General features: G+C 42.6%; 2 protein-coding genes across 4 annotated transcripts in view; both read right to left on the bottom strand.

Moving 5' to 3' along the window:
- The window catches only part of PKD1L1 (polycystin 1 like 1, transient receptor potential channel interacting), a 183,103-nt gene extending 176,426 nt beyond the window's left edge, over positions 1-6,677 (bottom strand). Inside the window, 2 exon segments of the mRNA XM_032244258.1 lie at positions 5,921-5,988; positions 6,637-6,677. The gene's annotated coding sequence lies outside the window, so the exon portion shown is untranslated.
- On the bottom strand, positions 6,455-20,928 carry HUS1 (HUS1 checkpoint clamp component). 3 transcript variants are annotated; one of them, XM_032244256.1, is made up of 9 exons: positions 20,787-20,863; positions 20,286-20,426; positions 20,034-20,161; positions 19,762-19,938; positions 17,674-17,781; positions 16,565-16,639; positions 10,539-10,638; positions 9,162-9,281; positions 6,455-6,795 (listed from the first exon to the last, which is right to left on the bottom strand). In XM_032244256.1, exons 3-9 carry the CDS (start codon positions 20,148-20,150, stop codon positions 6,713-6,715), a joined length of 780 nt encoding a protein of 259 aa, XP_032100147.1. In that variant the 5' UTR covers positions 20,151-20,161; positions 20,286-20,426; positions 20,787-20,863; the 3' UTR covers positions 6,455-6,712. The 3 variants fall into 3 exon arrangements, with proteins under 3 accessions (XP_032100147.1, XP_032100146.1, XP_032100148.1); XM_032244255.1 differs by lacking the exon at positions 20,286-20,426 and having other exon boundaries at positions 20,787-20,928; XM_032244257.1 differs by lacking the exon at positions 20,286-20,426 and having other exon boundaries at positions 20,740-20,845.
- Positions 20,929-26,569: the final 5,641 nt, after the last annotated feature.

Genomic DNA, 26,569 nt, shown 5'->3' with positions numbered 1-26,569 from the left:
GTCACTCGCCTTCCCCACTGTTCTGAGATTCTTCACAGGGGGCACACTCTGGTCTTTTCCCACTGGAAGCATCGCAGGTGCCAGCGCGGATAGCCTCCTAGGTGTAAATTAGAAACAAAGAACGGGGATAGGACTCACAGCAGTCAACAAACAAATCACAGAGCCGGCTGCAGGGAACCTGGGCTTAGGGCACCATTTGGCACTACAAGGGCTGTGGCGCTCACAGGCTTAAAGACCAAAAAAGACAGTAAGCTTAGAATTTCTGGATAGACCTACTGTACAAGGACAATCACAGACAAGGCCAGATTGCAAAGACTGTTTATAAATACCTACATATTCAATGCACAGATATCAACGTATGACTACAAGGATGAAGAACAATCAGGGAAACGTGATGTCACCGAACAAAGTGCCAGTGACTGACTCTAAGGAAGCAGAGATATAGGATATATCTGAGATAATTCAAAATAGCTGTCTGAAGGAATAAAACTCACTGGCAAAAATAACTCAGGAACTGATAACCAAATGATGATGATGATGATGATGATGATGGTGAACAATCCAGAGGACTGGTTGAATTTGTTGATCGAACCAGAGAAACAATGTCCTACTAAACGACACTATTTTATTGATTGATTGATTGATACTATTTTAAACAAAGTGATTGGTCATTACTGTCAAGCAATTAAAGTGCTTTCTCCAGATACATACGAAGATGAAAGTTTTGCTCAAATTCAAGTGAGACTTAAAAGCTGAATTAAAAGCTATTCAAGAGCCAGATGATGCAGAAGTGGCTAGAGCAAACTCTAAGACATTTGCTTTTGTGCCTATGTCTTCTGCACAATTTAAAATATCTCAAGGTAATTTCAAAGAAAGTAAACAACTTCTTCATAAAGCTGTAAAATGTGGAGCAGTACCACTAGAAATGCTGCAAAGTGCCAAGTAGAATGGAAACCTCCAAGAAAACAGCTGCTTTCAGAGAAGGAAAAGAGTTTATTGACATTGAGAATATTAACTACCCAAGAATCATTCTCTAGTTCATTGACCATTTACAGAATAGGAACATGCTGTAATTAGGCAATTAGGCAAGAGAAAGAAGAGGCATCCACATTGGAAAGAAGGAGGTGAAACTGTCCTTGTTTACAAATGACATGATCCTAAGCATAGAAAATTTTTAAGGACTCCACCAAAAAACTATTCGAATTAAAAAACATTCAGTAAAGTTTCAGGATACAAAACCAACACACGAAAACTAGTATCATTTCTTTCTTTTTTTTTTTTTTTGAGACAAGATCTCATTCTATTGCCCAGACTGAAGCGCAGTGTTGCAATCACAGCTCACTGCAGCCTCAACCTGCTGGGCTCATCCAATCCTCCCACCTCAGCCTACCAAGTAGCTGGGACCACTGTACCTGGCTAACTTTTGTATTTTTTGTAGAGAAGGGGTTTTGCCATGTTGCCCAGGCTGGTCTCAAATTCTTGAGCTCAAGCAACCCACCTGCCTTGGCCTCCCAAAGTGCAGGGATTACAGCCATAAACCAGTATCATTTCTATACATTAATAGTGAACTAACTGAAAAAGAAATCAAGAAAATCCCATTTACAATAGCTACCAAAAAATTAGTAAAATACCTAGGAAGAAATTGAACCATGGTGAAAAATCCCTAGGATAAAAACTATTAAACACTGATGAAAGAAACTGGAGACACAAATAAGTGGAAAGTTATCCTGTGTTCACAGGTTGAAAGAATTAATATTTCTTAAGTGTTCACACTCTCCAAAGCAATCTGCAGATTCAGCGCAATTCCTATCAAAATACCAATGGCATTCTTCACAGAGATAGGAAAAAAAAATCCTAAAATTCGTATGCAACCACAGAAGATCTTGAATAGCCAAAGAAATCTTGAGCAAAAAGAACAAAGCTGGAGGCATCATAATACCTGACTTCAAAATATACCATAAAACTAAAGTTAAAAAACAGCATGGTTCTGGTGTAAAAACAGACAGCTAGACCAAGGAACAGAATAGAGAACCCAGGAATAAATCTACACATTTACAGTCAGCTGATAGTCAACAAAGATGCTAAGAACACACATTTATTGAAAAGAAAGGACAGTCTTTCAATAAACAATGCTGGGAAAACTGAAAATCCACAAACAGAAAAATGAAATTAAACCCTTATCTCCCACCACATGCATAAATCAACTCAAGCTGAATTAAAGATATAGATGAAGAACTGAAACTATGAAACTGCTAGAGGAAACACAGGGGAAATGCTTCATTACCTTTGTACGGGCAAGAATTTTAAAAATAAGACTTCAAAAGCACAGGAAACAAAGGGAAACAATGGGCAAATCAAACTACATCAAACCAAAAAGCTTCTGCACAGCAAAGGAAACAACCAACAGAGTGAAGAGAAAACCTACAGATCGGGAGAAAATATTATATTTGTAAACTATACATCTGACAAAAGGTTAATATCCAAAATATATAAGGAACCCAAAGCAACTTAATAGTGAGAAAACAAATAACCCTATTTTAAAAATGGGCAAAGACCTGAATAGACTTCTCAAAAGAAGACAAGCAATGGTCAATGGATATATGAAAAAATGTTCAACATCACTAATCATCAGGAAAATGAAAAATCAAAACCACAATGAGATATCACGTCAGTCACTTCATACCAGTTAAAATGGTCATTACCAAAAAGACAAAAGATTAGCTTTGTTTGGACCTTTATTTAAAAAAAAAGACAAAAGATAAGCGTTGGCAAGGATGTGGAGAAAAGGAAGCTTTTGTGTGCTGCTAGAGGAAATGTAAATTAGCATACCCATTATGGCAAACAGTATGGAGGTTCTTCAAAATATTAAAAATAGAACTACCGCCGGGCGCGGTGGCTCAAGCCTGTAATCCCAGCACTTTGGGAGGCCGAGGCGGGTGGATCACGAGGTCAAGAGATCGAGACCATCCTGGTCAACACGGTGAAACCCCGTCTCTACTAAAAATACAAAAAATTAGCTGGGCATGGTGGCGCGTGCCTGTAATCCCAGCTACTCAGGAGGCTGAGGAAGGAGAATTGCCTGAACCCAGGAGGCGGAGGTTGCGGTGAGCCGAGATCGCGCCATTGCACTCCAGCCTGGGTAACAAGAGCGAAACTCCGTCCCCCAAAAAAAAAAAAAAAAAATAGAACTACCATATGATCCAGCAATCCCACTACTGAGTATTTACCCAAAGGAAATGAAACCAGTACATCAAAAAGATATCTTCCCTCCCATGTTCACTGCAGCATTATTCACTATGGCGAAGATATGGAAGCAACCTCAGTGACCATCAACAGATGAATGGATCAACAAAATGGATATATACACAATGGAGTACTATTTAGCGATCAAAAAGAACAAAATCTTGTCATTTGCAACCATATTGTTGAATCCCTGGAGAACATTATGTTAAGTGAAATAAGCCGGGCACAGAAAGACAATGCATGATCTCACATTTAGAATCTAATGAGAAAATCTCATAGAAGGAGACAGCAGAATGGTGGTTAACAGATGCTTTGGTGTTTGGGAGCAGGGGAAAAGGGAGACAGTGGTCAAGAATATAAAATTACAGTTGGATAAAAAGAATTGCTGGGTGTGGTGGCTCATGCCTATGAGCATAGCACTTTAGGAGGCTAAGGCGGGCAGATTGCTTGGGCCCAGGAGTTTGAGACCAGCCTGGGCAACGTGGCAAAACCTCATCTCTACAAAAAATACAAAAATTAGTCAGGAGCAGTGGCACACACCTATGGTTCCAGCTACTTGGGAGGGTGAGGCAGGAGGATTACGTAAGCCCAGGGGTTTGAAAGTGTAGTAAGACATGATTGTATCACTGCACTCCAGCCTGGGGGACAGAGCCAGACCGTGTCTCCCCCAAGAAATTAAAAAAAAAGCTAAAAACCAGAATAGGCAAATATGTAGAGACAGATATTAGACAAGCAATTGACTGGGGCCAGGAGATATATGGTGGGGGACAGCAGAATAAGTTAGGAGAGAAAAATGAAAAATGATTACTTGTGGTTAAGAAGTTTCTTTATTGAGTGATGGAAATGTTCTAAAATTGACAGTGGTGATGGTTGCACAACTCTGAAAACATACTAAAAACCACTAGATGGTATACTTTAAATGAGTGAATTGTGTGATATGTGAATTATATCTCAATGACGCTTTTTTAAAAAGTACTGAATTGTGTCTCTTCAAAATGATGGATGTTTTGCTAAATTGGCAATATACACCAAGAACATGAATGCCGTTAAACACCTTTGCCTAGTGGTAGAACCAGAATTCCAGCCCCAAGACTACTGTTGAGTCCACGTTCTAGGTCCCCGAGAGTGGGCTCCTTCCCAACAGGCACAGTCCCTCACTATAAACTCAGCCTACAGACCTGATGGCTAAGCAGGGCTAAGCCCTGCTGGACCAAGGAAGGGCTGGAGTAGGATGGTAGGGCCACTTGGATGCTAGCCAGGAGCAACAGGAATGGGAAATTCTTAAGTGTCTCCAATATGGCACAGAATGACCTCAAAACTCAACTGAAGATGTGCCTACCGAAAGAATGTGGGGCCCTGAGCCCAGGGCAGGCAAGACATGGGACTGCCTTATTTGCCCTAGGGACAGTACTCCACAAACCACAGTTCTTATAAATCACAGCCAGTGAAAGTATGTCTCAAAATCCAGAAAGCTATTTAAAAAAAGATCTCCACACTTTGAGATGTTAGTCTGGAAATAAATTAAGTTTTCAAATTATATTCATTCCTTTAAATGGACTAAATTGCTATGTCTTGACCTGACAAAATTTTACCTTGGTAGATCATTCAATGAGGCAGCACCGTGCCCTTCTCTAAGTCTGTGGTTTTGTACCAACCAGCTCCTGTCATCATTTTTCACAGCTCTTTGAGGCGCAAAGAGGTGGAGGACTTGGTAGACACTAAGGAGGAGCAAGTTGTGATAAGAATCAGAAACAGACCCCAGCTTCTTGAGTCCCAACTAAGGTTTCTTCAGCCACACGCTACACAAAGATAAAATCTTAAGCCATCCATTAAACTCTTCATGTGTATTTGATAATAAACATCATATAGAGTAATGGTTAAGTCACTAACACATTCTCTTTAACAGCAATTTCAGTTTTATAAAACTACTTTCAGCTATTGATTCATTTTGTATCATGAATTTTAAGTTTTCTCACTGTAGCTGGAATTAATTTCATTACAAAGAGAGGAGAAAGGGTTTAAAAATTAAAATGGTGTCTTCTAATTTTAAAATGTTAATTTAGCAAAATATTCCATCCTATTTAAACATTATTAAACATGAAAAGAATCATTCAAACACACTAGTTTTACCAAAAAACATGAAAAAGCCAAAAAATAAATTTTCATTTTAGCTAATCTTCCATTTCCTCATCTTATCCTAAGCAACTTAGGTCTCAATTTTGTAATATGACATTAGGATAATGTTTATGGATGGGTGTGTGATGGCTAATGCCTGAAATCCCAGCACTTTGGGAGGCCCAGGTGGGTAGGTGGCTTGAGCCCAGGAGTTCAAGACCAGCAACACAGTGAGACCTTGTGTGTGGTGGCACACACCTGTGGTCCCAGCTAGTCAGGAGGCTGAGGTGGGAGGATGGCTTGAGCCAAGGAGGTCAAGGCAGTGAGCCATGATTTTGGCACTGAACTCCAGCCTGAGTGACAGAGACCCTGTCTCAAACAAAACAAAGCAAGAAAACAAAAGATGTTTATCATGTCCAGCTCCACAGGACAATGAGATGTAATTATACCAGGAAATAAGATGGATATGTTTCTGGGAGAATGAGCACATCTACCAGTACTGAATCAGCTTTGATATTCAGAAACATCAAAGTACAGTCTCATCACTTAACACAGATTATACCTTGTAAGTTTCGTTTGTTTCTACTCTAAGTAGAAGGATCTTCTTTCCAGAATGACATATCCGATGCACTATGGAAGAAAGAAATATAAGGAATTACAACCTAAAACCAAAACTGGCCCCAGGAAGAAACTAATTGGAACGGCAGAAAGAGCTCCCAGCTAAGAGCTGCGTCGGCTGGGCCAGCTCTCCAGGCATCAAAAGGGGAGTGGGCCCAGGTGGGCTCGAGTCCTCAGTGAGAAAGAAAGACTCCAAATGCTGCGCTGTGACACCCCACAGTACTCGGAGTGACCAAGGCAGTGTCGGTGAGGTGACAGAGGCTGTCCTTTCTGTCACTGGGCTCTGAGGGACAGGAGCAAGCTAAGTGAACACACTGAAATGCAAGACCGACTGTGTGCTACACACCGTGCTGAGCTAGAGCCTCCGCCCGGAGGGAAAGTACCAAGCTCCCAGGCAACAGCTTTCTGAATTCTGACTACTACACCAAGTCTACTAAATACACGAGCATTTTCACAACATCAATGCGAAATTGTTATCTAAAGTCTGAATAAATTCTAGCTTTTCTTTTTAATGTCTTAAAAACAAAACAAAACAGCCATGAGCAACAGGAAGTGATATGTTTATCCAACTGTGTGTCATTCAATTAATTTTTAGTTGAGATGTTAGAGAGGGACAAATAAGTACAGTGTGTCAATGTGCAGTGCTGCGAGGACACAGACCAGTGAGTGGGAACACAACGTCTATGGCCTCTCCCATCCTGACAAAGTCTCTGCATGCCGCTCCAACCACAGGGTGCTAGGACAGCGCAGGGATGAAATACTGAAGGGAGACGTCCTCATGAAGCAGATCAAAATGCACCATCTTGTTAGTCACAATATCTGGGAAGAGAAAAGCCATGATTTTAAAGCCCTAGTGCAGCACACACATTTTCATTCCTACTTTTCAGAGCAGCCTTCCCAGCCTCCACCTGTTTCAGGTGCCTGTCTTCCCTGAGGCAGCTGCCGAGGCCACAGTCTCTCACTCTCACTGCCACAGCTGAGGCTGCATCACCGCCCAGCACTGGTGGCTCCCTGCAGCGAGGGGAGGAAGAGTGAAACTGCCAGGCCCTTGGCAAAACACCCAGCAGGCTGGCTTCCTGGCAAACCACATTTACCCACATCAGCGTCCTTCTGCGGGGAGGAGCAGCTCCTCATCAGTGAGGAGAGAACTGTGCTCAGAAGCGCTGAGAGCCATGATCCCCAAGCACCTGGGACAGGCTGTGTCACACACTGCTGCATGGGATGGACCCCTGCATCTCAACCGTCCTGCCAATCCTGTGAGGGCCACGGCCAGCCACTGTGCTGCGTGATGGCTAAAATCCAAGGCATCAGGCATGCAACCAAGCAGGGAAGCAAAGAGCACGTGAGGGCGGGCAGGAGCACACAGTGTGACAACCACGGAAAGCTCGGGGAGTTGCAGCACAGCAGCCGAAGAAAGCACTCCAGCAGATGCGAGTGAGTGACAAGAAACCATGTGTGAGCAGGCTGCAGAGACGCCAATCCCAGGAGACGGGAGGTCGGGGAAAGGACCGCAAAGCACAAGCAGGAAGACAAACGTTCTTTAGGAGAGGTAGTGCAAGGGCACGAGGAGGCAGAGACTGAGGGTGGCAGGACCGAGATAGAGGAGGGGACAACTGAGCCAACACCTGGAGGAGGCTGACACACACAGAAAAGGAGCTTTGGGAAGTTAAGGAGAAGGTATGAGAAGTTCAACCTAGGGTTGTTTTTTTTTTTTTTAATTTTTGCTACATCACAATTTGCTGGTCCTCCTTTGTCTGCTACACTTGGGTACACCAAACTGAACGTTGAGAAGACATGTGACTTAGTCAAGCACCTTTGATAAGAACTGTGTTCACCAGCCTTGGATTCAGAAGGTCCCCAAAATGTCAAGTTCAAAGACTGATGTTGTGCAGCACACGGGCCCCCCACATCCTATGTTTCTGCACTCTGCAGAGAGGAGGGGTATTTCACCCTCTCACCATTCAGTGTGTTTGTCAGGACCAAGAGTCTGGGCATTGTATAGGAGCTTGTGAGAAGTGCAGCCATGAGGCCCGGCCCAAACTATGAACATGGAGTCTGCTTTATAAGACCTCCAGGTGACCCCCATGCACATCAAGGTTCTGAGAAGCACCTTTAAGGACCCTGCACTACCACACAGCTCCCACTATGCTCAGCCCTAGAAATATGACACCATCTATGTCAAAGTTCCTTAAAATGCAGCACAGGTGCCTCACCCTAAAACTCCCCATGATCTGGGCTAGGCTAGCTTCTCCATCTCTACCCTAAAGCTGCTCCTCTGGTGATTTCTCCTTCTGTGCCCATCACTCCAACTGATGCCTTCCCCAATTCCCAAACACCCATTGCCCCTCCCACGGTCTCTTCTGATTCTCTTCGTGTCTCTCATTCAAAAGGGCTGGTCCTTGACATTGCTACCCAGAATGCCCTGTTCCTTCTCTACAGCACACTGCAGATCCGAAGGGGACGAGGTGCAGTACGGGGCCAACCTCATACTCAGCCTGGGAGCTATTCTACAAAACGTGGAACTTCAAATGCAGGCTGCAGTTTCTTTTAGGTTGCTGTGATTCTAGTAGTAAGGCGACAAAAATGCCTTGAAAAGCCCTTGGTAGGTAATGCCTTTCTCATGTGTGGTCAGCAGACGAAGAGGGCCGGAGCAGGTGTGTGACCGCACAAGACGGGGCCCAGCCAGAATCAAGAGGCAACAACACTTAGCAACCAGCAGCCGAGGGACAGAGAGCGGGCAGCAAGCACAGGCCAGCAGAGCCACGGGAAGGAAACAAGGCATCACAAGGGAAAACTTAAATCCAAGCAAAACCGTGTCTGGGGCTCTGAGTAGGTAAAATGAGCTGACCATGGAGAAGGTGGGATGATCAGCACCCATTCTCCCGACGGAGCCTCCAGGTATGCTGGCCAAATGAGGCGCACACAACCCATCTACCAACCAGTGTGGCTGCAGGTTTCCGGCCCTAAGAGAGTGCCTAGGGGTTGTTTCTCTGCTGCCACCTTTACGTACTTTGGAATCCAGGAAAATCTAAAAAACCCGACTGTCCTAGGAAGCTAAAGTCTACATAAATGGGCCTTTTTTTTTTTTTTTTTTTTTTGCATTTATGAGACTATATGCAATCTGTTAAACTCGAGTTGACTGAATTATTTAAAATATGAAAAATAAAACAGAGAAGCAAACTCACTGCATAAGGCCTTTGTGGGATTTACTTGTTGTCCAGCAAGAAACTGTAGGAGCTTCCTAATATCTATGTGCACTTCAGCCATGTGTTCTGGGTTTCTGTCTTGAGAGGTGCTTTCAGAGGCTAAAATGACAGGAATGCTTTTAAACAGAACATCTTTGCACATATCAGGAAACCTGGAGATACTCAATGCATTTAACCTGAATAAATGATTCACTTTAGCACTGGTTTTGGCATCCTAGAGAAAACTTGTAAATGTTGTCATTCATTAAGCATTAGGTCCTAACTATTTAAACTACTATGATCATTTCCAGGGCCTCTTTATTTACAGGGGACTTGAAATATGACTCAATCTCTCTCTTTAGGTCAAAGAAAATTATATTTATTAGTACTCACTATGTATTTAAGAGTAAAAATATATACATTAACTAATACAAGGCCTGTAATTCCAAAGTGAAATAAAAAAAAAAAAATCCTTTCAACTTCTGAGAAAGTACCACAGATAAGTCCCATCTTGTGTTTATTAAAATAAACAAATGAATGACATCAGAATGAATCACTTTATACAATATTATCACAGCCTTAACCATATGGATTCCACTCTGCTGAAATAGGATGCTCTTAACTAGAAAGTTAAAGTTCCTTGTAACTCTATGCTAAAGTCTGTGTTTACATTCCAGCAAACTTGTAGTAACTTAATTCTAAAAGTGACTAGGGCCTATTTTATTGCTTCTGGAACACCTTGTATCATAAAATGACTTTCTCATCATCCACAGGTGTTTCTCTCGGGTCCTTTGCCTGCTTTCCTGCTCAGGCATCCCCTGCGACTGTACAGCTGCCCACTTTCCAGCCATGATTCCAACTCCATCTTGGCTTATGACTCACCAAACTGTCTAATCGTCCTTTCTTTCCCCACCTACTGAACTGACTCCATCATCCCTAATTACCTTGTATGAGATGAGTGATCAAGTAAAACAGTCTTCAATCTGCTACACTAACTTCATACATACGGAATTAACTAAAAAAGGAGAATATAAGAACAAATGTATCTACCCTTCTGAATCCATTCCAGTTAGGAGCAGAACAGGAATTGAAGAGCTGGAAGGGATCTTGGAGGTTATTTAACTTGAACTGAATTCTACAGAGGACAGAGACCCGGTATAGATCCCTTAGCCACTTGGTGGCACAGCCCCTCCCCCTGGGGGCTAAGTGTCCCACTACGCCACAGCGAAGTGTAGTCCAATCTCAATTCCTTTGTTATTTCTACAAGCATGAAACAAAGTCAACTGAATTTCAACCTTTTTACATGAGGAGATCTCAATAGGTAGGTTATCTGAAACAACTTAGCAAAAGCAAAATATAACTCATTAGAAAACTTACCTAATGGAGGATTTCCAAGATCTTTAAAATGAGTTGTAACACATACTAATTCGGTTTCTATTTTCAAATTCAATTCTCCATCTAGGTTTGCTTCAATAACCTGCAAATTAAGTATTTTACATAGTCTTAGAAAAGGAAGACAAAAGGAAAAAAACTCCATGGGCAGCAGCTTTCACGCAACCAGATGACAAAGTAACCTACAAAACCCCCAAACACCTCAGAGCACACTCAGACCCATGTGGTATCACCAAAAGAGAGAAGATAAGGCCTAAGAGCCAAGAACTCAGAAATCTCCCAAAAATCTTAAAGGGGAAATCCCCACGCCTGCCTCCCGAAATGGGGAACTCAGTAAAGATGTGAAAACAGGTGGAACTCAGAGGGACTTGCCAGGAGACTACAGCAGCACAAGGGCAGCTTCAGGGAGGGCTGGGCAGAGCTGATGAGCAGGAGAGTCCTGCACTGAGAAGGAACCACAGAAGTAAGAGCCTCAATTGAGCAGAATGGGCATGTTGGGCAAAAAAAGGGAATGAAATTTTAAATGATGGAAAAAGAGGGACAGATCTCAGAAAGTCCTGGGAAGTAGAGAGGATGCATGTTTTAATATTTTATGGTTACAAAGAATGGAGAATTCTAGAATCTCGAAGTTAGAAAACTATTCTGGTCCACTCCCACTCCAACAATGAAACTTCTCTTAAAAGAACCAGAAAAACTACCTACAACAGCAAAAACGAATGGATTGTGGTTGACTTCTATATGATATTTGGAAAAAAGAAAAACAGAAATTATAATACCCAAATAGCACACTTAGAAACCTAAAGGCATTCTGCAAACCAGATGCAGAGTGGAGCCTATTATTTTAAGACCAACTAAAAGAAACTAACAATAATAGAAGCTATGAAAGAACAACGTAAATCTGAATTAGGGAGGCTCAGACATGAGACAACCAGACAGCATGCACATATGAAAACACGGCTGACAACACAGGAAGTGATTAGAAATACAAGAAAAAATTTCAGAAATAGAAACTAGTTTAGAAGGAAGAAGACTAGAGCAAACAGGCATTACAGAGAGAATAGTAAGAGAAACTGGGACGGAAAGGAGAAAAATAAAATTTAACAAACAAAAAAAGAGATAAAAAGGATTTGACAGAAAATAATAAAGAAGATGGTGAAGAAGACCCAAGGCCTCTGAGTCCCAGCAAAAAAAACAAAGCACTGGAAAAGAAATGCCATCAGCTATAGCTCAAAACGTTCCTGAAGTGAACGAAGAGTTGGGCCCACATACTGAAAGGCCACACTACATCTGGGAAAACTGACCCTGGATGGTCAAGACAATTGGATTTTTAAAAAATGGAAAAAATACCCACAGTATTTAGTCCCCACCTTCAAATACATAAATCCAACCTGTGAAACACAATCAGAATGGAATCATCTTTTTGATAGCAATAATCTACACCAGCAGAGAATGCAGTACAGTGAGCCATACTGATATTATGAACCTGTGATAGCCAATGAAATCCTATTCCCGTGAGGCCTTCCTGAGTGATACGCTAGAGAACAAGCTTTTGAAAACCAAAAAAAAAAAAAAAAAATGATTGGAAAAGCTGCAGCATAAACAGTATAAGCCTTATTTTGATCTGCAGAACCAAAACTAAACAACAGGAGTGAAGGGGACAGAATATGTAATAATTTTATGCTTTGACGATGCAGATATAATATAACTATTACAAAATAGGAAAGGGGAAAATGAGAAAAGAATGTGAAAATCAGTGTCCTGTTTTTATAAAATATAAATAAACCAGCTGTTATAATTACATATTTAATATGACTATAAGGCCTTTAGAATCTCACGAGAACATAGCCATGTATTTAGAAAATAAACTTACATGTTGGAAAATGAAGTTTCCAAAGTCAGAAGGGTCTGGGGTTGCTGTCGGGTTACCAGGATTGAGGATGGCTGAGCCGAACTCCACACACCCAGGCTACCAGACTTCTGCCTCTCCCTCACATACCATCGGGCACCCCTCTTCTACTCCTGCTCTTGCGCCCTGCGACTGTCCCCACAGGTCACAGAGGGCTCCTTTCCTTTGAAGCTCTTCTCTACCCACCCCAGCAACAATCAGTTCTTTTAATTGGAGGGAACCTATAAATGAAGCATATGCCACAGTGTGGTCTGAGGTTATGCTAACCTATCCAGGTCCACTCCCACACCTACAATGAAAGTTCCTCCTCAAAGAACCAGTACATATTTTCTCTTTATGCTGTTGCTATCTGCCCAATGTTAAAGCCTAAGAGGTCTTTGGAAAGCCTGTGTGTGGTCTGCTAGACAGCATTTTACCATCTAGTAATACAAAAGTGCCACCTAGCATCTAGTCTTACTTAGGGCCATTGCATCTTTATAGTGCCACAGAGAAAAAGCAGAGAGGGCACCCTGTCTTCACAGCTCTGTATCACTGTCCACGTTTACTGAATACAATGTAGTGTTCCTTGTTCTTATTCCTTAAAATTGGTGAACTCTGAATATTTTTCATTCCAGAAACAAAATAAAGTTTTTCTAACTTGGGTGGGCTCTTATTTCTGAGCTTTTGACATTAATAGAAAAATAGTGCCCCAAACTTACTTGTTGTATAATCTAGTACATTAACCTTTGAATGAGAAATACTTATTTTCAACCCTTTTCTTTCATTAATCCAAAAATATACTGTTATATTTCCACTTTCCTATACCTGGGACAATAGTTGACTGAAATAAAATCTATAAAACAATCTTTGTGAATATGCTGAACTGCTTGCTGGGGCTCTGTAAGGCTAACACATGGCTTATGCTCATTTGTTTTAAACGACCACACACCCAGGATCTGTAAATTCCCACTGTTTTGAAAAACAATGGTTTTAGATATAAATAAATAAATATGTATTCAAAAATGCAACTTGCAATGGTCCTAGATGCACTTTAGGCTTAAATATTCTCGTGTTTTCTTCCAATTCCTAAAAATCTCAGTGACAGAACATTAGGTTCCAACTCCCTCCATGCCTGGTGTCCAGCACATGGTGGCCTTAAATCAATACTCATTGAAGAAATGAACAAACAATTAACTCTGTGAACACTGCTCAGTCATGTCCATTTTTATGATTCAGTTATTTGGAATATTATGCATACTGAAACACTTGATTTCTTAAGTATCTGGGTAAGATCTTTCAATGATTTCCTTAATAACAGTCACCTATTGTTTATTGAATGCTGACTATACTGGACGCCTAATAAAAATTATCTCTAAATTTATAAAAAGTAACAAAGCCCTGTCATAGCTGCACTGTTATCCCCATTTGGGGTAATATCCAGCACTGGGGCAGCACAGCCTGGAGCTAAACCCAGGTGTGTGGCTCCAATGATTCCCCTCTTCCACAGCATGACTCCTAAACCTAGACTCTCTGGGTTTCCATCATTAAGGTGACCCTGCAAAGCTCTATTTCTCAGATAACATTTGAAATACAATATAGCATGGCACTGATATGGTTTGTTTTGGCTCCGTATCTTCACCCAAATCTCGTCTCGAATTGTAATCCCCAAGTGCCGAGGAAGGGACCTGGTGGTAGGCGACTGGAACATGAGGGCGGTTTCCCCTATGCTGTTCTCATGATAGTGATGGAGTTCTCATGAGATCTGATGGTTTTAAAAGTTGCAGATTTTCCCGTCCTCTTCTCTCTCCAGCTGCCACGTAAGATGTGCCTTGCTTCCCCTTTGCCTTCTGGAATGACTGTAAGTTTCCTGAGGCCTCCTCAGCTATACAGAATTACGAGTCAATTAAACCTCTTTTGTTTATAAATTACCTGGTCTCAGGTAGTATCTTTTGTAGCAGTGTGAAAACGGATTAATACAGGCCCACATCACGAAGCACTGCTACTTGATATGGTCTGAAGATAGGCAGCATTGACATCCCCCAGGAGCTGGTCAGAAACAGAGCCTCAGCCTCCAGCTCAGACCTCCCAAATCGGAACCTGCACTTTAACCAGATCCCAGCAGATTCACACACATGGTAGAGTTTAGAAGCAATGTCTTAGAACATGATATAGATTCCTTCCAGTTCTTACTTCTTTTTCTGTTCCTGCATGAGTCACATACACAACTCACCCCATCAGTCACATCTCACATTTAATGAAAGAAGGAAGTGATTGGGCATCTCTCATGGGAAGGTGGACATTTTTAGTGTGTTTAGCCTACCCATTCTCCTTAATTCTGTTGCCTATTCAGATATAGAATTCTGGATACCCAGGAAGATCTCATTATGTACTTTGCTACAGTAACTTGATAACTTTCCATTTAGTAATTCCAGATTGTAGTAGCCACTCCACAAAATTTCTATATATTTTTTAAACTCCAAAAAAGAGAAAACAAAACACCTCTGATGATTTTAAGCTACTCTTCTACCTCTCTACTTTGCTGACTCATTTCCATTGAACAGAAAGAACAAACAAATGTCATCCTTCAATTAACTGCCCTGTCTTTTCTCTCCTGGGCCTCTCTAAATTTCTCTGGAAGTCCCCAGGGTATCCCTAGATGAAGCCAGGCTGACAACTGGATCAACATCACTGCAGTCACAGGTGACACCAATGTCTGCACAGTGCACACTGCTTCATGGAAAACAGATTTTAAATTAAAATGAGCTCTACATAAAGTTATCAAGGTAAAGCTTTGAGTTAGACAGGCTCAATGACAGCATTGCTCTTAGTGAGCAGAATTCTAGAAAACAAAACAGCTCAATGCACATTTTCTAGGCTACAAACAACTTTTGTGATTTCAAAGACCTCTTGAACCTAATTTTGTTCCAAATCCATATAACACTTATTGCTGCCTACTGAGTGGCAATCCCACACTGGGCAGCTGGGACACAAAGATGATTAAGACAGGGTTTTCCTTATCAAGAAGCCGGTGGTTCAGGAGACATTCCGAGATATTAGCAGGTGGTTTATCATGTACACTGGACAGCTCACCTCCATGGAGGAGGCACTTCCAGAGGGGTGATGGGGAAAAGTCTGTGATGAAGCATGAGAATGGCTAAGTGCCTTCGGGGAGATGGAGAGAAGAAGCCATGTGCCAAATGGCAAAGAAACTGAACCAAAAAGAAGGGACATTGTGGGGGGATACCAGAACCCAGCCTGGTTCTGCAGGGAGGGTGTGGCAATACAACAGAATGTGGCCATAGAGGCGGCCTGGCACATAACATCTTCATAGTGTTATGAAGATCAAAAGCTTATGCTTCATCAGGTGGACAGTGGTTTTTAAAAGATTCAGGGACATAACCAAGTGTGTTTTTTGGGGTGGGAGGGAGCAGGCAGTGGGCGGTAAGCGAAGGAAGAATTCAGAATAATCCCAGGTGTGAATGAGGATAATCCACACAATTCCGACCACTGTTACGCAATGTAACATTTTGAGCCTTGCGGCCATAGGAGACTTTCACAAAATAAACAGAAAATAAACAGAAATATAAAAGTGCCCCCCAGCTTGGCATGAGATCTGCTTGGAATAAAGGGTGCTATGGTGTGGCAAATCTTTGTCCGTGGTTCACTGAAAGACACTTGACATGCAGATAGGACACTCCAAACTCACTGTCAATCGTATCAGTGACTCACAGTAAAATACAGGCACACTAGCAGGTAAAAAATACAATGTTCCATCCGAAATATAAGGGGAAAAAGAGGCAGAACAGCTGAACAGATTCTTAATATACTGTAAATATAAACACAAGGGATTAAAGGCAAATATAAAAGCTTTCCTCAGTGAATGAGAGTTGAAAAATGTTAAAATAGGTTTCTAAATCCAACTAGCAATCTATCTGCAGGTTCTCAACACCAGGCCAGGACCACAGGAGTGGGAACTTGGTTAGGAGGTGCCTGCCTGCATGGACCACTGCAGGGTGAGCTAGAGCACCCATGCCTCAGCCCCCAGGGAAGCTGCCTTCCAGAGTGTGCAGCCCACGAAGCCCCACCCAATACTTCAGAGTTATTTTCTAAAGAACTTGTAACTTACAAGGTGACTGCTGATGTTTTTCATTTTTTCCACAACACTCTTCATAGTCTTCAAGACTGGCAAATAAATACTAACCTACAAAACCAATAAGAAAAATCACAAGTATTAAAAATATTAATATACTCTAGTAAGGACAAATGCTCCATAACTAACTCTGGAACACATGCATGCTCAAACACTACAGAGTACTATTTTAAAATTTTCTGAAATAAAGTTCTTTTAAAAATATAAGAAGAAAACCAATTCTATTTCACTATCTCATGGATGCTCAAGCAAAATCAAAGAATGGAATGCCTGACTCTGGTTACCTCAGCAACCATGTCCCTGTGGGTGTTCTTCTGGTTCAAGAAGGAATAGGGTACTTCGGCTGAGATGCTCCTGTATTGGTCTAGGGGGAAGAAAACTCAGGCACTCAACAGGAGGCCTTCCTCTAAGGGACATTTACACCTAGGATTCAGGGGCCTTTTCCATGCTCTGTGCAAAAATATGGCAGGCAGTCACCCCATCATACTTGAGTCTGTTAGCAAGCATGCTCTATAAACACGGGCTTTTTCAAAATCAGCGTAGATGCCTTCAAGTAAAAGTCAAGTAATTATTTTACCCAGCATACTTTTGTAATTTCTTCTTAAATAAATTGTGAGCAAGAGGCACTGGGCCCTTTGGCATCATCTTTACTTTCAGGGGCTCTAGGGTTAACCATCAGCATGACTGTTAACCCAAAACCATGAAATTCCTCTCTCCTTGGCTTCTGTGCACATCCAGATGCTGCTTCTGACAGGCTGAGGAAAAGATCAAGTCCTGCGAAACCCATATTGGTGTTGAAGGCCAAGAATACTAACTAATTGTCCGCCAAAGTATCATTTCAGTTTTGTTTTGCTTAAGTGATGTTACTGAGAGAGACGTTTTCTACATATAGGATAGCATGGCATTTCTGTCATATGCAACGTGTCTTAAGATGCTTTATGTAAATAACAAAAGGCAAATATTCTAATGTTTTCCTTACGTATCCTTTAAAAATAAAATATACTGCAAGACTACAACTAAAATTAGAAAATTCTGGTCACGCCATTTAATGTGGGGTGTACAACAGGACTGCAGGCATCACTTACATCAGGATCTGGAACCACCGGTTCTTGTAAGTCCTTCCACAATTTCCTGGGAATAACCTTTATGGGGATGTCGTGTGTCGCAATGCGGCTACTGTTTGACATAGAAAACTGCCAAGAAAAGAATTAATCTAAAAATACTTTTACGTTAATATTAAACAACAACAAAACAAAACCAAAGAACCGAGGATAAAAAAGTTGACACGACAAATCTAAGTGGAATGTTGTCAATTTATTCACTCAAAAGCCATTCGACCAATATTGATGGTGCCAATATTTATGAAACATACTCAGGGTACTTTCAAGAACTGGGAAGTGTGGTGAATGAGACAAAAAGGTCCCCAATGTTCCAGTGGAACAAACAGATCAATAAAAAAGCAAACAAATGAAATTGTATAAAATGTTCATTAGAGCCATGAGAAAGCACAGCATAGTGACCAGGGTGAGTGTGGGGGGCTTTCCTTAGACTTGGGGGGTGACATTTCAGATACCACCAAAACCAGGAGAAGTAGCAGCCATGGGAAGACAGGAACAAGGGGACAGCGTTTCAGGCTGGGGAAACAGCATATGAAAAGCCGTGAGGTAGAATGAAGCAAGCCTGCTATGTTGAGGCAACTGAGAAGGCCATTCTTTGGGCATAGGGCACTCAGTGTGTTGCAGTTTCTAAACAGTTAAAATGCAAACTGTATTTATCTATTTCTAGGGGTGTCTGTGAGACTCACAGACCAAAAGATTTTGCACTTTTAGATAGAAAAGTATTACATGTTACTATCTTGCTTTTCCTTAAGCAATAGAAAAACATATCAAACTTATACTGTGACATGAAATACCCTAATTAGCTCTAAGAACTGCCTGACTGCAAAGAGTTGAGACTTATGAAGAAAAGCTGAGGAATCCTCTTCCACAGAAAGCTTGAGACTAAATATAATACTCACCCAGAGATGGATAAAGCATATATAATGGCAAAAACCACAATTACCGTTGCACCAACTGGATACAATACATAAGGGGAGCTGTAAGAGAACAGGTGGCTGGGGCAGGGGCAGCATTGGTGCCGAGCACTAAACGAAGAGAAGGTTTCAGAGTGAGAAGGAAACAAACTCCAAGTGGAAGCCCAACATCACCAAAGCCTGGGAGTTGAGAAAGAATGGGACACATCTAGGGAAACCACTCAGATGATCACAGTTTATAATTTGGTCCCTAAGATGGATTGGGCCATATGTGAAGGGCTTTGGTCATGTTAAGAAATATGAACTTCAGGCCAGGCGCCATGGCTCATGCCTGTAATCCTAGCACTTTGGGAGACCAAGGCGGGTGGATCACCTCAGGTCAGAAGTTCAAGATGAGCCTGGCCAAAATGGCGAAACCCTGTCTCTACTAAAAATACAAAAAATTAGCCGGGCATGGTGGTGGGCACTTATGATACCAACCACACAGGAAGCTGAGGCAGGAGAATTGCTTGAACCTGGGGGGTGGAGATTGCAGTGAGCTGAGATCGCACCACTTCACTCCAGCCTGGGGGAAAGAGCAAAACTCCATCTCAAAAACAAAACACAACAAAACAAATCAAAACAGAAATACGAACTTCATCCTGTGAGTAGGAAGAGCAACTCTGTGTTGTATGTGTACACATGAGTTTGTGTATTTGTGTGTTTGGAGGACAGCTGTGCACTCAATTCATCTGGCAGTAGCATATAAAACATAGGTATACTGAAGAATGAGGGACCACTAAAGGCTATTACAGCAGATGAGGCAGGGTGGGAGTGAAGAGAAAACATGTCAAAGGTGAAAATGGATTGAAATCATGATTTCTAGACAAGGTGACAACACCACTACAAGAAACAAAGAGGCTGGAAGTTTTATGACTTGGAAAAAGCAGCATTCTAGCTGAATGCATATGATCACAACACTATAAAACGAGGAGGAACTGACTCTAAGGTAAAATATAGTTATGGACCAGGTCTTTAAATTTAAATAAGCCAAATAGTTTTCAACAATATTTATTGTTATAAAGGCTAGGCTAACTATGTCTATTCCTTCGAGGCCAAGGTTTCTGTGGGAAATTTCAGAAACCCTGACTCTCCTACTCACCAGCTCCACGGAGACTGTGAGGCAGGGAAAGTGTTTATTAGTCAGTTTGATTTTCAAGGCTCTGGCATTCTGGGCAGTTTTCAAGGCTCGTGATAAGTTTTCCGATGTTAGCTCTAAATAAATCTCATTGTTTTCTGCAGAGAAACCCTCCATTTGAAATTCGCTGAAGAAGTTCTCCTAAAGGAAAAAAAAAGGGGGATGAGGGAAGGCATCTGTGGTCTTTCCAGTGACAATCTGTAGCATGTGCAGGCCTCTCAGAAGCTTTTGCTTACCTGTTCCAGCTCACACCACATGCTCACCCCTCCATTAGCCAGCTTGTCACAAAGGATGAAGTTAAGCTTGTCAGGACTGATGCGGAGGGTGCAGGTTTTGGCAAGCTTGGCTATCATGTTACTGATTCCTAAAGCAGGAGTTAAAATAAGGAATTACTAAAATGCACATCATGTATGCTAGACACCAACTTATTTTGCACAATTTCTTGTTCATCATGGTGCAACTTCCCGGTGAAAAACATAGCGACTTACGTTAGTATCACACTGGAAAGTACTTTAATACCTCTGATGTCATGCAATTCTCCCAACAAACCCAGGAAGATGTACAGCACACACCTTCCGTGTCCTACCAGTCATTCGTTCATTCAACATAAACGTATGGACTACTGGGTACTGTAACACAGAGCTCAATGCAAAGTTAGGCACTGTCAGGGTAGAGGGGCGAATGGAGCCCTGAAGGAATGTCAACGCCTGATAAAGCCGTCTAGGGGAGCAGTGGCCGCTTTTTTAAAAAGCCACGTGATTGGAATCAAGTTTCAGCAACGTCCCTTGAAAGCCGCCTTCATCCTTACGAGTCCCTACGGCCCGCCCCGCGCCCTCCCGCGGCTTCCATAAGCACCCCCATCCCGGACCCCACCCCCCAGCGGCCCCTTCCGGCGCCCATCCCCGCTCTGATCCTCCCCCGCGGACCCCACCGCGCGCTCACTGCTTTTTTCCGTTCCTCCCCCGCTCCCCTCCTGCCTCCCTGCTCACGTGTGAAGTGGTTCAGACAGGCCCCGTCCACTATCTTGGCCCGAAACTTCATCGCTGCGCGGCAGCGTCTACGGGTAACGGACCAGTGTCTCACCCTGACCGTCCCCGCCCGGAAACAGGGCGGCGCGCACACTGGTTCCGCCCGGCTCGGGCTACGCGGCTCTTAGCAGGGTAGCCTCCGGGCCACGCCCCGGGGAGGGTGGGGCCACGGGTCACGCCCCACAGGAGGTGGGGTCACGGGTCAAGGATCTGGGGTCACGCCCCGGGGGAGGTGGGGTCCCAGTCTCTGGGTTTGCCTCTTTGCTCCGGGGCGATGGTGGGATCTACTTTTAATGAGGCAGAGGCTTCAAGCTCCTGATGTGGGGACGTGTTTTGAAATAATTTTGTGACACCTGTTTCAAGTTCTATTCTAAAATATCCGAATAAAATTAATCGTTTATAAAGGTTAAACAATATTATCTCTTCAGTATACCTCTCTAAGGTAGAGCAGCTTTAAACTCTCCAATCTCAGATGACGGTACCGGTACTTCGGTGTTGAAGCATCTTGGTTAAGGTTCTGAAAATCGTTTTAAATGACTTTTTAAAAAATGGAATATATTACTGGCTAGTTGGTAAAGGCAAGATGCTTAAAGAACGCTGACGTTAAGTGATAATTCTGCAGTTTGTCTCAAGACGAACTTTACTACCTCCGATAAAATTCTTATTAGCATAAGTAATGTCATTAGGATTTTCTTTAAGGGAATACATTTTAAAAGGGGAAATGAAGCAACATTGTATCTAATTTGGTTTTTCAAAGCCTGAAGATCATTTATGTTAATAATTGTTATTTTTAATGTCCTTTGCAAATAGGAACCTAGAGCCTTGTCTTTAACTTAACATACAGAATCAAGATAATGATAAAGGAGATTATTATTATTATTATTATTATTGAGATAGAGTCTCACTCTGTGTCCCAGGCTGGAGTGCAACGGCTCGATCTCGGCTTACTGCAACATCTGCCTCTGGGTTCAAGTGATTCTCCTGCCTCAGCCTCCCAAGTAGCTGGGATTACAAGCGTGTGCCACCACGCCAGGCTAATTTTTGTATTATTAGTAGAGATGGGGTTTCACCAGGTTGGCCAGGCTGGTCTCCAACTCCTGACCTCAGGTGATCCACCCACCTCGGCCTCCCAAAGTGCTGGGATTACAAAGCGAGAGCCAATGTGCCAGGCCCAGATTATTTTTAAAGCCCAAAATACAAAATTTGCAGTTTTTGCCTATCTTAAGACCATAACATGAAGCTAAATTCTAATCTTCATTGTCACAGGTGAGTGTTTGCCAAACCAAACTTCATATATCACTTACAAAGTTATGCCAATAGGCCAGGCATGGTGGCTCACTCCTATAATCCCAGCATTCTGGGAGGCAGAGGTGGGTGGATCATTTCAGGTAAGGGGCTTGAGACAAGATGCCTAAACAGCCTGGGCAACATGGTGAAACCCCATCTCTACTAAAAAATACAAAAATTAGCCAGGCATGGTAGCAGACGCTTGTAATCCCAGCTACTCGGGAGTCTGAGGCAGGAGAATTGCTTGAACCCGGGAGGCAGAGATTTCAGTGAGCTGAGATCGGCCATTGTGCTCCAGTCTAGTCAACAGAGCGAGACTCAGTCTCAATAAATAAATAAACAAATAAAGTTTTGCCAACATTTTTTATTTGCCCCATATGATCTGCAGGAAAAAAGCATGTTTTTAAAATTTCCTCATACATGTATTTTGAAGAATTGAGCATCACATTAAATAAGGTGGCTGCTAGTAGATAAATGAATATAATTAAAGAATATATTTAAATACACTTTGTAAACAGTATTTTGTAATAGCTTGATCTTTGCTGTAAATTGCTTAATTTTGTCAAACTTCCTAGGAAGATGTGATACTATACATTCTGCATTGACAAACACCCAAATAATATAGGAATTTGACTCAAGAAATAGAAAATAAAGTTGCAGTTATCTTTTCTTGGAAGAAGAAAGAAATATTTTATGTGTTCTTGTAATATCCTTAAATAGGTTTAGCAAATTAATTCAATAACTCCAGAATTGACAATTAAATATATTGGCACTACTTCTCTACTTTCCAAATGATTTTGGGAGAAGGAATGTGATCTCTAGAAATTTCTAGAAGTCCTATGTACCACTGAGTTTTCTAATGCAATGTATATTCATGTTCTTGTCTAGCTATAGTAAATAGCCTTCTGCTTTAAGAACTGCCAGACCTCAGGGGTTAGTTATTCAGCCACGCAATGATCTGGCAAATGGTGTTGATGCTCTTCATTAAGTTTGTTTACTGGGGAGGTAAATGCCTTAATCTTGTCTTAGAAACTAAATTAAACAGTGATGCAAATAAAATGTCAGTCAGGATGTATAGTTGGAAGTAAGGAAAATAACCTCTCTACAGCTGCAGATGGTCAACTCTATCTAGGTAAGCACTTGGCCAGTGTCTTTCAGGTACTTCCCCATCTTCTCTAGTCCCTAGGGGAAGAGGCAACAATTTGCAGCCCTGTTATTAGCAGTGAAGGTCGGAAAGATTACCCGAGGGAAAGAATGTGACATAGCTCAGATGTTCCGCACCAAATTTGAAAGGCAGTATTTGTCTTCTTTTTTTAACATGCGAAAACCGTAAAATGAAGGAAAGCATACCCTGGAGTGGCATGAGTGAATGCCTTTTGAGAATTGTACTTGTTTTAAAAGATGGGTTTTTGCTTCAGCAGCTCTTCAAAGACTCGGCTCATCTTTTAGGTGTCAAAAAAATACTTGAATAAATTCCATAGATACTTTTTAAAATGAACGTTTGTGGAGCACATGAGAAGTGTCAGGCATGGTGGTGAGTGACGGGGATTAAAGCAGGGCACCGGCCCCCACTCAAGAGGAGGGGGATCAACATTTGTTGGATGCCTTCTATGTTTCATTTTAAAAGCACTATTTAAATATTGTTGATCACTAGGGTGAGATAGCTAGCTGTCATTTTATCGCACTGTACACTGATATCATCACTTACATAACATAAACACCCGTCAAATAAGCACTATTATTCCCATTTTATTTTATTTGAGATGGAGTCTTGCTCTTGTCACCAAGGCTGGAGTGCAGTGGCGCGATCTTGGCTCGCTGCAACCTCTGAGTCCTGGGTTCCAGCAATTCTCCTGCCTCAGCCTCTCAAGTAGCTGAGGTTACAGGCACCTGCCACCACACCCAGTCAATTTTTTGCATTTTTAGTAGAGACAGGGTTTCACCATGTTGGCCATGCTGGTCTTGAACTCCTGACCTCAGGTGATCTGCCGGCCTTGGCCTCCCAAAGTGCTGGGACTACAGGCGTGAGTCACCACTCTCGGCCTATTATTTCCACTTTAAAGACAGGGACAGAGATAATTGGAAGTGGAAGTTGGCCATGGCATGCCCTACTTCACACTCTTGATAAGAATCTGCATCCCTGGATTGCTGAGGGTCCAGTGACCCACATGCTCCTGTTGACCGGACCAGCTTTATTTACACTTGACCTTCAGGAAAGCAATTGTTAATGTGTAAAGAAATGAAGACCAGGGACCGGGCGCGGTGGCTCAAGTCTGTAATCCCAGCACTTTGGGAGGCCAAGGCGGGCAGATCACGAGGTCAAGAGATCAAGACCATTCTGGCCAACATGGTGAAACCCCATCTCTACTAAAAATACAAAAAATTAGCTGGGCGTGGTGGCGCGCGCCTATAGTCCCAGCTACTCGGGAGGCTAAGGCAGGAGAATTACTTGAACCTGGGAGGCGGAGGTTGCAGTGAGCCGAGATTGTGCCACTGCACTACAGCCTGGTGCCTGGCAACAGAGTGGGACTCTGTCTCAAAAAAAAAAAAAAAAAAAGAAAGAAAGAAATGAAGACCAACCAAATGGAACAAGCAAAGCCTGTTTATTCAGAGTCAGCCATCATCACTTGCATTTTGGCAGAGACTCAAAGGCAGGCAGAGGAGAGGAATGCTTTGTAGTAGAAAAGGGAAGGCCCGGATGAGCCCTGATGGAGGCCGTCGGCCTAGGGAAGCTGAGCGGGGGGGTCATCAGCAGGGGGGCGGCCCATGTGATTGTTTAGGGGAGCATATTTGCCTTTCTCTAGTTAGTCCTAAATTGCAAGCAGGGACAAAAATTAGGGAAGCTGCCAGTTATTAATCAAGTCCTGGCCACTTGGGGTGAATTATTAGAGGAGTAGTTTGGCCTCCTGGGCCAGTTGTTAGAGAGACTTGTCTGACTCCTACACAGAGTCTGTCTGCTAGTTAGCGAGGCGGCAACTGGGCCGGTTACTGTAGAGAATGGCTTGGCTTTCTGGGCAGGTTACTACAGATTGTGGGTCAGAGTTCTGTTTTTCTATATGCTCTGGCCATTGTCGATTTGCATATTCATTCTCTCAATAGGCTGCCAGCAATTTGCAGCTGGGATTAAAAAAATGGAAATGCAACTCAGCTGATTCAGAGTCCTCTTTCAAAAACTGGGAATAGGAACCTGGGGAATTGTAATAATTAGGGAGTGGGAAGAATATCGGTTACTTATTGATGTGTAAGACACTACCCCAAACATGTGACTTCGCCAAGGATTTAGGATGTTGGCTGAGTGATTGCTCTGCTGCTTTCACGTGGGCTCCCTAATGAGGCTACATTAGGCTGAAGGTCTGCTGGGCTGGAAGGTCCAAGGTGGCCTCACTGACAGGCCTGAGAGTTGGTGCCAGGGTGTTGCCTGGGCACCTCGTTCTCCACCACGTAGGCTCTCATCCTCCAGCAGGCAAATCCAACTTCTCGACAAGGTGGTTTCTGGACAGTAGTTCAAGGCCAGGGTGGAAGGTGCAAGAGCTTTTAAGGTTAAGGGACCAGAGCTCCTAGAACATTATTTTTGTGACATACTATTCAGAGCAAGCCACAGGCCAACCTAGATACAATGGACTAGAGAAACAGACGTGCCTCAATTGTTATCAATAGGTAACTGATATACTCCCCACTTCCTGATTGCTGCAATTTCTCAGTTTCCTAGTCCCAGTTTCTTTTTTTTTTTTTTTTTTTTTTTTTTTTTAGAAATGGAGTTTCGCTTTTGCTGCCCAAGCTGGAGTGCAATGGCGCCATTGCAGCTCACTACAACCTCCACCTCCTGGGTTCAAGCAATTCTCCTGCCTCAGCCTCCTGAGTAGCTGGAATTACAGGTGCGCACCACCACACCTGGCTAATTTTTGTATTTTTGGTGTTTTAGTAGAGATGTGGTTTCGCTGTGTTGGCCAGGCTGGTCTTGAACATCTGACCTCAGGTGATCCACCTCCCTTGGCCTCTCAAAGCACTGGGATCACAGGCATGAGTCACCACGCCTGACCCCTATTCCCAGTTTCTAAAAGAGGACTCTGAATTGGCTGAGCTCCATCTCCATTTTTTACTAAGCTGTAAGTTGCTGACCACCTATTGAGATAATGAATTCGTAGAGACAAGTTTCTTTTGATTTTAGTTGATAGAGGTGACTGCATGATGACACAGAGGGATGGGCCAATGCCACAGGAAGACCCCTCTCCAGGGCCACATGGGCAAGTGCCAGTTTTTGGTCATGCTATGGTTTGGATGCTTGTCCCCTCCAAATCTTATGTTGAAATGTGACTCCCAATGTTACAGTTAGGACCTAATGAAAGGTATCTGGATCATGGGGACCGATACCTCATGAATGGCTTGGTGCTATCCTCATGATAATGAGTGAGTTCCAGCTCTACTTGGCTCCTGTGAGAGCTGGTTGTTGCAAAGAG

The sequence above is a fragment of the Sapajus apella genome, unplaced genomic scaffold (assembly GCF_009761245.1).
Source record: "Sapajus apella isolate SASKATOON/1434 unplaced genomic scaffold, GSC_monkey_1.0 scaffold54, whole genome shotgun sequence".
NCBI classification, from domain to species: domain Eukaryota; kingdom Metazoa; phylum Chordata; class Mammalia; order Primates; family Cebidae; genus Sapajus; species Sapajus apella.
The sequence above is the reverse complement of the archived record's forward strand: the minus strand, read 5'-3'. Positions and strand labels throughout refer to the sequence as shown.

Bases quoted from the DNA above. Each gene is read 5' to 3' on its own strand.
- HUS1 (XM_032244255.1), bottom strand. From the start codon at position 20,838: ATGAAGTTTCGGGCCAAGATAGTGGACGGGGCCTGTCTGAACCACTTC. The intron at 17,782-19,761 runs GTGAGTAGGAGA...TTTTCTTGGCAG, and splicing joins TCACAGTCTCCGTGGAGCTG to TTTTCTATGTCAAACAGTAG. The intron at 6,796-9,161 runs GTGAGTTTGCTT...TTCTCTTCCCAG, and splicing joins TCCCACAAAGGCCTTATGCA to ATATTGTGACTAACAAGATG.